This window comes from Condylura cristata, unplaced genomic scaffold (genome assembly GCF_000260355.1).
Source record: "Condylura cristata isolate star-nosed mole 26May11 unplaced genomic scaffold, ConCri1.0 scaffold00010, whole genome shotgun sequence".
NCBI classification, from domain to species: domain Eukaryota; kingdom Metazoa; phylum Chordata; class Mammalia; order Eulipotyphla; family Talpidae; genus Condylura; species Condylura cristata.
Genome location: NW_004567111.1, coordinates 3,501,948 through 3,515,702, shown reverse-complemented (window position 1 = coordinate 3,515,702; position 13,755 = coordinate 3,501,948). Strand labels below are relative to the sequence as shown.

General features: G+C 51.7%; 1 protein-coding gene across 1 annotated transcript in view; it reads left to right on the top strand.

The window, feature by feature from the left end:
• Positions 1-3,824: 3,824 nt before the first annotated feature.
• Positions 3,825-13,755, top strand: part of TPP2 (tripeptidyl peptidase II) — a 40,420-nt gene continuing 30,489 nt past the window's right edge. The window contains exons 1-6 of the mRNA XM_012723155.1: positions 3,825-3,851; positions 4,714-4,842; positions 7,508-7,603; positions 8,963-9,067; positions 10,946-11,070; positions 11,984-12,147. Coding sequence (XP_012578609.1) covers positions 3,825-3,851; positions 4,714-4,842; positions 7,508-7,603; positions 8,963-9,067; positions 10,946-11,070; positions 11,984-12,147 — 646 coding nt within the window. The remainder of the gene's footprint in view (positions 3,852-4,713; positions 4,843-7,507; positions 7,604-8,962; positions 9,068-10,945; positions 11,071-11,983; positions 12,148-13,755) is intronic.

Genomic DNA, 13,755 nt, shown 5'->3' with positions numbered 1-13,755 from the left:
TCCCGGGTGCCGGCCCGGTTCTATTTTTAAACGAGCTTCTGCTCCGTGCTGGGCGCCGGGGCGCGGGTCACGGGAACTCACGGCCCAGGCTTTGTTTGACCTCAGGAGAGCCAGGTTTGGGTGGCTTGGGGCGAGCGCCGCAGGCTTTGTACTGTAAGATTTCCTCGATGTTGGTTTGTAGCCTCAAAAGAAAAGACAATGAACTTGAATGGCGATTTAAAAATGACTTGGTGTGGCCCCGGGCGCCCTGGCAGCCTTTCCTGTAGATCAAGGCACCTGACTGAGAGGTGACTTTTTGATTTTTTTAAAAAAACGTGACCCTGGATTTTAAAGTATTCTGCTTAGGGTCTTCCGCTTGTGGCTTTGGTGAATTCAGCCTTTTTCTGGAGTCCAGGAACAAACAAATGCCCCGCGGTGGAAGATGCAGCTCTCCAAAGTGCCAACCCAGCAGTCCTGCAGGCTCACCTCCGCCTTAATGGCAGTCCAGCACCCTGGTCTTGCCGGCCTTTTGGCAGTAAACGCTGCAAAAAGCCCTTCCTCCCCTCCTCCCCATCCCCAGCTCCCATCTTCCTGTCCTCCTTCTCCTTTCTCCCGCTCTCTACTAACTGTAGCTCTTGGGAAGTTAGGAAGTAATCAGGAAAAAGGCGAAACATTCTGACAGACGGCAGGGAATCTCTCTGGGAATTCTGTTTCCCCCGGAGCAGCCCTGGGAGAGCCACCTGCCAGTCAGCGTTGGCGAATCCTGCCGGAGCAGGTGATGAGCCCTCTCCCGAGGCTGCAGCTGCACACGTGGCTCAGGAACAACAAGGGCTTGCATAGTGACAGCCGTCACCTCATTGAGGCTTTATTACAGAGTAGTAATGGTTTCCACTCTATTGTGGGATATGTTTACTTTTTATAGGAGTAAGTGGGAGGAGAACAGCTGGGCTAAGTGCTTCACTGGTTCTTGTGTCGGGATAAGAGATGGGGAGGGGTGGGAGGCGGGCTGTCTCGGTGAAAACGCTTTTGTAGAATTCCCCATGTCTGTTGCCAGATGACCCTGTAAAGTTATCGTCATTCTCATTTCCCGGTGTCACTATGAAAGTTGATTGCAAAGATTGACGTCTGAAAGTGTTTGAGGAAAGTGTTCAACTATTTTCTTAAGTAAGGATGCTTGGTGGGACATTTGCCTTCATCCACAACTGCCTGAAGGCTAAATAGTATTTAGAGAGGTATGAAGTAAATGGCATGTAGTAACTGGGCGATGAGAAATCATTGGTATAATGGAAAAATGTAACTCTTCTAACATCTTTAACTGCAGTTAACCTAAACACGGCCAGTTACAGTCAGGAAGGCAGCTTGCATTGTGAGTGGAGTTTTAAGAGTTTGTTCCCTTTTAACAGATTATTTTAACAGATTATTTTTGTAGACCTGTGTGCTCATCATTAAGATAAAAAGAGGAAGACTAGAATGCGATAGGAGGTAAAGGAGGCCAGGCACTTGGAAAGCCAGCGGGGTCCCGAGTGTGGAGGACCAGGGCTCTTCCTCAGGAGTTGTGACTGCAGAAGTCAGGCTTTCCTTGACAGATGACCGGCCAGGTGCCGGTGTGTTAAATGTGAGCTGTAATAACTTGTGGAAATTGATTAGCTGGACCATCAGGCTTCAAAATGGAGAAGCGGCGGGTGAGCCTGGGGACGAATGAGCACTCGGCAGAGCTGTCCTGTCCCTCTTCACTCTGACCTGGCCTTCATGTTGTCTAAGTTGTTCTAGTAAAAAACAAACCAGAAAAGCCTTCCCTTCCACCCATGTTTAGCACTGCAAAAGCAACCCTGTGGTGGTGTCCCCAGTTACCTTTGCTCTATACTGCGACCAGTTCAGCTTCCTGCAGCTCTCTGGCCAGCTCCATGCCAGCTCTGCCTCACCTGGCCGTTTCTCCAGCCCCCATCCAGGCCATGCCCGCCTCCCTCGCCCGCTCACCCAGTGGAGCCAGGGCGTGTCCCGACACCTGCCTTTGCACGTGAAGGTTAATCTGCTCGCTGGCCTTCCACCACCACCTGCACGCTAATCCTTTAAGACCTGGCCGAGTTTGACCACATTCCCGTTTGGGACAGCTGCTGACTGAGCTCCCAGAGCCGTGCGCAGGGGCCGGCATCGTGGGAGCCCCGGGCCCAGCCCTCCCAGCAGAGGTGGGGTGCTTCTCTCCCCGGCGCAATCTGTTCACATGCCTACAGTATTTCCTTCCAGGGCTGACTCAGATATGTTCTCCTGGTTAAGTTAGAATGTGTTGAAGACACATATCAAAGTGTACTTTGTGTCAAATGTGTTTGTGACATTAAATATCACTGATGAGTGTGGGGTCAGTCCTGGCAGGAAGTACTTAGGGCTGTAAGGATGGCCTTTAATCATGCGACTTTCTCTCCACACACTTCGCATCAGGTAAAGGCCACCACTCCCCTGGAGATGGTAAGACAAGAGGGAAGCCGGGCTTAGGAACCCAGGTTCCTCCATCCCAGGTCTGTTTCACACATAGACCTTCCCTGCTCGCAGCAGTGAGTGGCAGAGAGGTCCTGGAAGAGGGTCAAGCACCCAGTTCCCCGCTGGAGTGTTGTCTGCGTAGGAGGGTCTGGCCTTGTGTTCTGGACCTGTGGTGCCGCCTCAGCCCCGAGGTTGTCTGCACTTTTAAACCAGAAGATAATGGAGAGGAGGATTTGTGATGGCGGTGCAGCGGGGTAGCTTTCAAGTCTGTGCAAGTTTAGAATACATTGTAAAAGAAATCACTTAACTTCTGTTTCCACTGTCTGGTCTAGCTACTTTTTGCTTTAGAGTATCTACTTCTGAGTTGTTTCCATTTTTATTTTAGTAATTTTCCTTCATCCCTTTTTGTTTAAACTCCTTAAGCAATCCCATCAAAATCGGTATCTGGTTTAAGTTTTACAGCATAGCTTTATCAGGGAGTGGCATGACTTGTACAGTGATTTTCTTTTCATTATATGTTCAAGGCTTCTGAGTATAGAATACTTGTGACTATAGCTGTCTCCAAGAAATAAGCATCAAGCTTGGGGACCGCCGTATGTGGAGTGACAGCTGTGCCCTGGAGGCCACGTGCCCCACCAAGCTCTCAGCCTGCTTATTTGATGGCTGTATGATTAGAGTGGAGTCTGCCAAGAGCCCCCTGCTCTGCCCAATAAAGAAAATCGTTTGCCCCTTGTCTCGACACACTCAGTGCCCTCCCCTCTGGGGTGGATCCTCACAGCCAGTGGCTGGTGTTGAGGAGGGGCTTTGACCAGAAAGGCCTGAACTTTAAGGCAAAGAGCAAGGCTGCCGTGAAGAGCTTGTCGGAGGCTTTGGGTGTGGGTGTTTTTCCCAAGTCTTTTGAGTCTTTGTGTCTGATTCCTTCAGGAAGCTTGGTGCAAATAGCTTAAAAATTTTAAATCCCCTTTGCTAGGAGAACCTAGAAATGGTTTTTCCCACAAAAGCAACACGGCGGTGCAGGACTGCTGGGGTCGGTAGCTGTTGTCCTGGCCCCAGGAACGTTCGTGGGCTGGCTGAGGAGCCACGACTTAGGAGAAGCAGCCTTCATGCCGGAAGTTCTCCGTGACCGGTGGGATGTGAACGACTGTGGAGTACCTGGGGCACTGCTGAGCTTGGGTTGGCCCTGCGAATAGAGCAGTCCTTGCCTTGAGAGCTCCTCTCCCAAGAGTGGGTCTAGGTAGAGAATCACTGTGATCGTAAAGCGAGTCCGGTCTGTCAGGTGGCAGGAAGCGTGAGGTTGTCAGGGCATTGTGCAGAAACTGGTATGGACAGCGGGTTTCACTGCTGCTTTTGGTGGAAGCCAAGAGGGAGCCATGGGAGGCCTGGAGGGAGATGTGCAGGTGAGAGGGGGTGGTGAAGCGAACAGAACGCTGGTGGCGAAATCCAGGAGAAGGTGAATCTGAGCTGCACCTTGGAGGGCAGGCAGAGGTCTCCGGATAGATTTGGCGGGAGAGTCAACTAGAATGACAGTCAGGGACTCAGGTTTCGGACTGAGCAGCTGGGCGTTTTGGTCCCTAATATGGCAAAGGCTGGTGGGAACCAGGCAGCAGGGCTCGGTGTGAACTTTGGACTTGAGTTGGAGTGCTCGTGTGACGTCCGCCATGAGGCTCTAGTCAGCGCTTCCCAAAGCTCGTGCTGGCTTGCCAGGCCAAGCTGCTGCTCGGACCGTGCCTCATGCGCCTCCCCTGCATCTCCTCTGCCTGGCTCAGTGGGATCCCGCTCCGCCCGTCCTGTGCCTCCTTTTCCTCATTGTCGCCCTCTGGGATGTTACATGTCTGACCCTGCTTCCATTGGCTGCGTGTAATGATGGCACACCTGTGACACCAGGGGTTTTTGTGTATTGATCTCTGCTGTGTCGCAACGCCTGTTGGTGGTTATGCCCAGCAAGTATTTGCTAGCGCACGTGTGAAACCACCTCAGGGACTCGTGGCATTTGCATGACTCAGTTTACTCGCTGGGGGTTGTCAGATTTGGCTTAGATCAATTCAGTTATCATTTGTAAACGATGGTAGGTTTTATGGGATATTTTACATATTTGTACACGTGTGCTCCCATGAATGTGGGGATTAGCATTGATTTAAGAGTAAATAGTAAAATCTGAGTCATAGTTTCTTTTCCTTTGGGGGTGGGCAGGATAACCTGGACATGGGGATTATGAGTACTGTAGTTTATAACTACATTTAATTGTCTCTTAATTTACAGGTAACAACGGACAGAAAACCAAAAATCGTCGACATCATCGACACAACAGGAAGTGGGGATGTGGACACGGCCACCGTGGTGGAGCCCAAGGACGGGGAGCTGACCGGCCTCTCGGGGAGAGTGCTGAAGGTGGGGCCTCCGGCGCCAAGGTTTTCTCCTGTTTGATAGTGCCTCAAGCAGCTGACATGCGTGTGGTTGGCGCCCCCGCGGGGCCGGCTGGCGCGGCGTGACCGAGTGCCCTGCGTGGCTGTGCCGGCCCCGCGCGCTGCGATTTCCCGCCGTCTCACTTCCTTCTGCTCTGCAGCTCTCAGCACCGGTGACTTTTGGCTTCTACAGTCTCATTTCCCATCTCCTTTGTCCTTTCTTTGGGCCTTTTTTTTTCTTTATCTTTTTCTAACTTTGTAGCATTTTGGAAGGGAGCAGTGTCTGTTGTTTCTAAATTTTACCGCATTCGATTTGAGGTTATTTTTGAATCATCATTATTTAGACGTAGGCATTTAGACAAAATGTAAGTCCAGCATGATGTTCGACGTGGCCGGCCTTGGCTGCGGGACAGCCAGCCTGGCGGCCAGTGTTGAGGCCCGGCGCTGGGGGCCTGTACGACGGCAGGCGGCTCCTTAAGAAGATGTTCGATTCACCGCCACCCCACTCGCGGAGGCTCAGGCAGGGCTGGCCAGAAGATGCCCCCTTGCCGTAGCGGCATCACTGTAGCTACATGGAGCTCGCGCTGTCTTAAAGGTCAGAGTCCTGGCCTTTAAATGGCCCAAGCGCAGCTCTTGGTCCCGCCTGTCGAGAGTACTCTGATGTGTCGGCCGCCCTTTTCCACGGCTGCCCCGGAGAGCGGGGCTCGCTCTCCCTTGGTTAATGTCCGACCACTGGACCGCATTTACAGCTTTTATTTGCTGATTGTTTTGAATGTAATTTTTGTAGCTCATATATATGTCTTATTGTGAGGGAAGGAGATAGTCATGATTTGAGAAGTATTTGATTGCTTAGACCAGATGAGATTTTCATCTCATTTATAATTAAATATAACTTGTCCGTTGGATTATTTTTATTCTACTTTATTACATTCCTCGAAGAAAGTATAGGTTCTGTTCTCAGTCATTGTGTTTAAGTGAGTTGCGTTAACTTTTTGGTTTCCCAATTCATGCAGAAGTTTTGTCATTATACCTTATCAGCTACATGATAGAATTATATCCATAAAGCGGTGTACATGCCTCAATTTAGAAATTCTTTATTGCTAAAAAATGCCAGTCCTCAGAGCCTTCAGCAAGCCATGATCTTTTAGCTGGTGGTATGTCTTAGGGAAACTGGGACATCTATGAGGAACAGTAACGCAGGTGTGACATTGGCTATTCTTGGTCATTATGATTGAATATGTCAGCATGGTTTACGTGGTTTGAATTATTCCATTTAATCAGTTGGCCTCTCATCATAATCACTTGGCATCTCTTTGTAATCGTGTACAAAGAGCTGCCACTAGCCTGGCTTTGCAGTCACCTGTGCCCCGTGCACCTGTGAGTAACAGCCGTGGTGTCTGCCGCCAGTGACTGCTGACTTGACTCTGTGCTGTGGCAACGCTTTACTGTTGTTGTACGTCATAGGCTGTTGTCAGACCGCGGAGGCAAAGTCCCAGTTCTCCAAAGAAGATCGACAAGTGTTGATTGAAAAGTGCTGATTTGTGTGTCAACATATTCGAAATTTCACATACTCCGCATCCAGCAGATTCAGAATTGATTAATGATAAGTAGGCTTTTTAAAGGCAGGAGATCTGGGAATGATTTTTTTTCCCTAGTTAGATGTGAGAAAATTTCACGCAGAGGTTTCCAACCTGGGGAGTAATTTGACATGAGACTTGGGAAAGAGCCAGTGCCTGATACCACACGTGCGAAAATAGATGCGCCAGCCCTCTCTGGCGGTCACTAGCTCAGCCTGCTGGTTCGTGCACACGCGAAGCCACTTTGGGCCCCTCTGCAGGGTCCCTGTAGTTACACACAGGCATACTCCGGTTTTCCTGCTTGGCATTCCAGGTTGGTTGATGTGCGGTGCGTTTTTTTGAGAATTCCCAGGTAGGGGCTTTCTGCTGTCCTCACGAGGAGGTGACAACTTGGTGGGGTCACCCAATTGGTGGTGGAGTTGGGTGCACAGCCAGGCTTATCACAGTGCCACATCCTTGGCCGAGGGATTAAATTTCCTTTTGCTTTCTCCACTGGTAAACCGGTCTTTCTCTTCACGCCAAGAGAAAAGTTTTAAATATTTAAATACTTTGAAGTAGTTAAAGATACTGTCATAAGACGTTAAACATAGTCAACATCACTTTATGCAACACTTTTCTTAGGAACTGATAAGGCTCTTATTTCATTTGCAGGCATTGCTCCTGTGTCACGGTTAGAGCAGCATGAAGTCCTTTTTGTTAGCAGGAGCTCTAAGCTTAGAGGTTCTGTAAGTTGCCTCCCCTCCCCCGGTCGACGGGGAATGGTGACGGGAAAGGCAGGTGTCCTTAGTGCTCAGACTGCAAGATCTCAGCAGCTCGATGAGGCCGCACGCATTGAAAGCACTCCATAAACTCTGAGGCATTGTGTACATGCAAGGTTTTCTAGCCGAACCATCTTGTTTATGGATGAGAAGAAGGGAGCCGCCGAGACGTGAGTGGCACCTAAGGGGACTAGAACCTTCACTCCACCATGTGGTCACCCAGGTGGAGCCATTAGGATGGCAGAAGGTGCCCTCCCCGCAGGCTGTCGCTGGGTGGGGAAGCAGTGTGAGCCAGCGATTGACTTCTTTCCTGCAGATCCCGGCGAGCTGGACCAACCCCTCGGGCAAGTACCATATTGGCATAAAGAACGGCTACGACTTTTACCCGAAGGCTCTCAAAGAGAGGATACAGGTAATGCACTCGGCAGCCGTGCCCCGCTCCTCAAAGTGTTGTGTGTGTGTCTTTGGGAGGTGGGGTGTACAGCTTCACTGAACTTTTGAAGGAGTTTTTGTTCTTAAACCTCGAAAAGATGAAAGCCATTTGCTGCGCAGTCCGGACTGCGCCAGTGCGCATGCTCCTGCAGCTTCTGTGCCACGGCCCACTTTTCCTGGTGTTTCCCAGCCCCTTGCTCCCAGTCCTTGTCGCTCAGAGGAAGGAAAAGGCTCCTGAGCTCTGCGGCAGCTGAGCTCTAGGGAGCACAAGTCTGTCCTTGGAGAAACGACGCTGCACACTGAGTGACGAGGAGTCTGCAAACCTGAGAGCCGTGAAGTAGCTGTGCTTCACTCAGCCACAAGCGACAAGTAGCTACTGAGAACCTGCAGTGTGGCTAGTATGGTGAAGAAATTGAAATTTTAACTTCCAGCGATTTTTTTTTTCTTAAGAATTAAGCTTGAATCGCAGCGGTGGCTGCTGTACTTGACAGTGGGCTTGGAAGGCGGCTGCCCGGAGCTGGCTGGGCCGGGTTCCGGCTGTTGAGCAGCACGAGCCTGGGGCTTGCTGAGCGCCGGCCAGGACTCCGCCAACTAGGAAGTCAGCACGGAGCGGCGCGTTCGACCTTACTGATCGCCAGTTGCAATCCTGCTTTAAGCGAGCGCTTATGTCCCTCAGCTTTGACTGGATACTAGTTCATTGTCAAATTTCAGGCTTAATGCCCTTAGGCAACACAGTGCTCCTGCACTCTGCTACATCCACTCGGTCGCTGAGGTGCACATAGAGGAGCGGTCAGAGCAGGCCCCCTCAGCTCGGCGGCGTTGGCTGTAGTAGGGGTCATTTAGCTAGCAGACTCCCTGTGGGAAGCGCTAGGAGTTAAAGACCCTGGAGATAAAGCTGAAAGCCAGGGAGGCTGGGGGCAAAGACAGCTGGAAGGGCAGGAAGTGGGGGAGACTGGGCGTCACCAAACCGCGGGGCCCTGCGCCCTGCGCCCTGCGCGGGCGTCCGGCCTGCGGCACCCAGCGCTTCCACTCCAGGTGGCTGGAGTCAGTGCGTGGCATGCTCTTATTTCTCCTTGGGGGTGGAAGGATTTCAGGTGGGGCCTACGAGGAATAAATTTCATTCAGGTATATCGTGTTTTCACTGCTTGCTGTGAATCAACTAATCCGTTTTTAATAATCGACCCCATTGTTTTACTGACTTGCTTAGAAATGATTTTGTTATAGCCTCCTCTGAGAATTGTGTAGCATCATAGCCAAAAACTGGGATCCACATAGAAATAACTGTCTGGGTTTCCCGCAGTGCCAGCCTCACTGTAGGACGATTTTTCTGTCTTTGCAGAAAGAGCGGAAGGAAAAAATCTGGGACCCTGTTCACAGAGTGGCCCTGGCAGAAGCCTGCAGAAAACAAGAGGAGTTTGACGTCGCCAGCAGTTGCCCTTCTCAAGTTGGTGCTCGCCGCTCTCGTTTAAACATTACCCTAGAGCTGCACTGCCTGAGCGTGCTTAGAGCATTGATAGACTGTTCGCTCACGAGTTTTGCTTGGGTTTACTAACTTTTCCTTTATTTTCCTGGAAGTCATTTCACACACGTATTATCGACTTTCAATGTCTTTATAATGAAGAAGATGCAGCACACACTAAGAGGCGCGGGCCTAGGCACAGGTGGCCGCCGCGCGGGCAGGGGCAGCTTCCTGTCTCCCTCCCTGCCTCTTCCTCACCACTGCCCTGACTTAGGTGCTGCGGATGACCTTGCCTTTGTGACCCTGTACCATGGAATCATTGCACATCACTGCTTTCACTCAGCTTAGGCCTGGGGACCCACCCCGGCGAGTGTTGCTGTAGCTGGCTCGCTTCTGCTGCTTACGACGCCCTGTGTGGGGCGCGCCACAGTGTGTCAGCCTCAGCTCCACGTTTGCTCTGTTTTCCGCTTGTGACTATTCTGTGAAACGCTGCTCTGAGTCTTCCGTGCACGCGGCCATGGTGGGTCACCAGGTGCTGGTTCCATTTCACGTCTTCCCACTGCGCTGACATCCTGTCCTTGGGTTTTTTTGCATCAGTTTGTGAAATGAAAACAATGTCTCAATCTATTATGAAATCAATGTCTTATTCGATTATGAAACGTAAGATCTGGTTGCAGAAGCTTTGGCCCGTACAGTATGCTGTAGCAAAGGAAACCCTCCGAAACGCCACCCAGCAGGGCTGGCAGGCAGCGCCCGTGCGCCCTCTGACCTCCCCTTGGCGTGCATGTGCGTGTTGTCTCCTCACCAGAGTGGAATCTCATTGGTCCTCATCCCTGGCTGTCTGTTAGAATCACACAAACAACTCCCAAAACTGACCGCGTTCCCTCTAGAGAGAAATTAAGACCTTGCCGGAGGCAGGCACTTCTAAAGCTCCCCGGCGACTTTAATCAGCATGCGTTTCAGGTCCGTCCGTGTGTGCCAACACTGTAGCTTTTATTCCCTCGTGTAGGCACTGTCGTCACTGAGCAGCTGTCCCGTGTTCTGTGTGGTGACGCCCCTCCTCTGTGGGAGACACTACCCTAGCACGGGGCTGTGCATCTCGCCGACCTGAGAGCGAGGGGAGCTGGGCTTTGCCAGCCTCCGAGACGCTCGGCAGAAAAGGTCTCGCTCAGTCTTTCCTTAAAGGAGGAGTCAGTGTGGACAAAAGGAAAAGGAGGCAGAACTACTGTTTTTGGAAAATGAGAACATTTTTATTCACTAGGACTATTGAGGCAGATGTAGAACAATCTAATGTAGCATGTAGTTTAAAATGTACTTAGGATGAAGCCTCCAGAATTCTCATTTTTATAGCTCAACATGGTTAAAGAGCAGCTTTTGTGTACATTGTCATGAATAGAGTATTCGACATAATAAATTATCGAGAGAAGGTGATTTGTGGTTTTTGTTCATGTATTTGGGTTCTTTTTTTTTTTTTTTTTTTTTTTAACGTATTCATTATGTCATCCTTCATGGGTCCTTAAGAAACACATCTGAATGGAAACAGTCCAGACACAAACCTGAAGGACTCGGGCAGCTGCCAGGCTGGTGCGTGTGCACACAGGCAGCTCCCAGTCCTGGGAGTCCCATCCCCACAGCAGGTGGGATGAGTGGCCGAGAGATTGACTGGAAGGATTTTTTTTAATGCTAAATATATCAACAATCTACTTCATTAAGTCAAATTATAAGTTGCATAGAGTTAAAAAAAAAAATCCTCACATAGCAGGTAAGTGGCTACTTTTGGGCGGCATGCGTCTTTGGGCACGTGTCTGCACAGCTTCCAGGGCACAGCACAGGCTAACGTGAACGTGCTTTCTACCTGCTTAGGCAAATAAGCTAATCAAGGAGGAACTGCAAAGCCAAGTGGAGTTGCTGAATTCCTTCGAGAAGAAGTACAGTGACCCCGGGCCCGTGTACGACTGCTTGGTGTGGCACGACGGGGAGGCCTGGAGGTAAGGGCGCGGTCTCCGCTTCCAGCGCTTTCTCTGAAGAGCGGGAGCCCTCGGAGCTGCTTGGAGAATCGGTCAATGGGACATTGGTGCCATAAAGCAAAACTAGTTGAGAGCCAAGTTGGCCCCGGGTAGCTGGACAAGCCGCCTGAGCTTGGTGCAGAAACAAAGCGTGACCCTCTGTGTTGTCAGGAGGCCTGTTTCTTTGGCCAGCTAACGGGGTGGTTACTGGCGCTGGTAGAGAGGTTCCCTCTGTGGGGCTAGGGGCCGCCCCTGGGCCCTAGGGGCCGTTGCAATCTCCCTGACTTGTTCATATATTCTTAGGATTTGGGAATGTTCACGTAGGTCTGAACAGCTAAAAAAAAAAAAAAAAACATAATAATGGTCCTTGAACCAGGCAAGTTCTGTTTATTTTAGGTTTATTTGGCTTTAATCAGACTGCCTTCTAACGTGATTAGAATATGTATTTTACAAATTAAAAGACAGCGTTGGAAGAGCAAAGGGGTGCAGTCATGGAAGGACAGAACACCTGTGTCACAAACTGTTTGCCTAAGGCTGCGGCTGTTGTAGGTGGGACTAGCGCTCCACGTGGTAGTTGCCGCGCAGCTCTTGGTTCGAGAAGCAGCTCTCCAGGTTGAGCAGGAGGCCAGGCAAGGCTGTGCCGGCTCCCTACTGTGGCCACAGCCCTGCAGAGCTCCGGGAGGTTTCCTGCGGCCCTGGCTACGTGGAGCCACTCGGGAACCGGACCCTGGGCCATCCTGCTGGTGCTCTCGGGCGCGTCTGTGAAACGGGCATAAATGGGCAGGAGCTGCCTGCTGTGGGGGATCAGGGCGGTAGAGAAAGACCTAGAGGGCCGGATCACGTGATTCTTAGATCAGAAAAGGGTGCATTTGTTGTCTGTGTGCTTGACTCGCAGAGCCTGCATCGACTCAAATGAAGACGGAGACTTGAGTAAATCTACTGTATTGAGGAACTACAAGGAGGCCCAAGAATATGGCTCTTTCGGCACAGCTGAGATGCTGAATTACTCTGTTAACATATACGACGGCGGGAACCTGCTCTCCATTGTGACCAGCGGAGGTATGGTCAGCTTGGCCGGTGACGGGTCCTTCCACGGTGGGAGAACGCGCTCCTACAGCCAAAGGCAACCTCTTAGGTAGTCAAGAGCTTCGAGCAGGAAACTCGGTCTAGATTTCTTCCCCTATGGGCTCGCTGCCCTGGCAGGGTGTTTTTGAGAGCCCTGCCCGTTTAAGTAAGACCCATTCCAAATGCACACGCATGGTCCAACTTCAGAAACACCATCGTTGTAATTCATAGCTTATGAATAGTAATTTCACCTCAAATGTTAGCCCCTGCGGAAGCCAGCCACGGGTGCCAAGAGTTAGGTGTAAGAGTCCTCACTCCAGCTTCTGTGTAACCTCAGGACTAAGTTGGAAACTACTCACCAAAAAGGGAAAACTTGTTTTAATGTTTTCATCATAGAGTGGGATATTACACAGCAGTCAAGTGCGTAAATGCACTCTACTGTGTTCATAAATCTTAGACACATAAATGCTTGATGTTGTGGTGGTCACACAAGCACACAACACGGAGCCATCGCCACGGTGCGGACAGTAAGCGTGTCCGCACTCAGGTGTGCTGACCTTGGTCATCCAGCCCCGCCCCCACCGGCGTCTCCAGGTAGCCCCTGAGCTGCTTTCCGTGCCCTAGATGACTTTGGATTTTCTAGAGTTTCATACACATGCAATAAAACAGGCGTGGGGTTGCTTTCTCGCTGTCCTGAATAGCGATAGTGGAATAGTGTTGTGGAATTCGTATTATGAGCAGCCGGCGCCTCCCGGTGGGGTGGTAACCCGCCTGGCTTCCCCATGCTCGGTTTCTCCTGTCATTGGTTGATGGGTGTTTGATTGTGCCAGGACTTGCGTGTCATGCTCTGTGTGGAAATGTGCTTCCATTTGACGTGGGCCGATCACTGAGAGCTGCTTGGGATTCCAGCGCAGCTCCCCACCGTGTGGCACTCCATAGCGCGGCTCAGGCCTCCTTACTCCCAGCCAGCGACCTGCGTGATGTTGACAGGTGTATGTTGGGGGAAGACGGGAGAGCAAGACTTGGTGAAACTTGTAGCCGTACTTCAGAAGACGGACCGGGCCCGCCGGGCTACCACTTAGCCCGCCGCGGCAGCCTGGGGTGTCGGGGTGCCCCGACGGTCTCACGGGCACGAAATGGCTCGCATTTCTCAGCTGTGTGCCCGGCGCCGAGCACACAGCACGGGCAGGGCCCGGATCCTCGCGCGACAGAGGGGCTGGGCCTGAGCGTCTCAGCAGCTGTCCCTGACACTGCACTGGACTCACCCTTCATCTCAGAGTAGTGGGCGTTTCTCTCCCTCCAGCCTTTTAAGAAACTCTTCAAGTAAAACATAAATAAATAAGCGCTCCCCCCGGACAGACCTCCGCCCTGACTGCTGCGGCAGGTTCGCTGCTGCCCCTGGCCGTCGCCTTGTCCTAGGTCGGGAGCGAGCGAGTAGCGCCAGCCCCGGGCACTCCCGGCTGGCCTCCGAGGCGCCCTTGCGTTGCTGTCAGTGGAGCTGGCTGCTGCGCCTCGGCCGTGGCCGCGCCCCTGGCGCCGTGTGGGCAGTGCTTTGCTGCGCGGACATTCAGCGCCCGGCCGTGCCGGGCTTCGGGCCTGAAG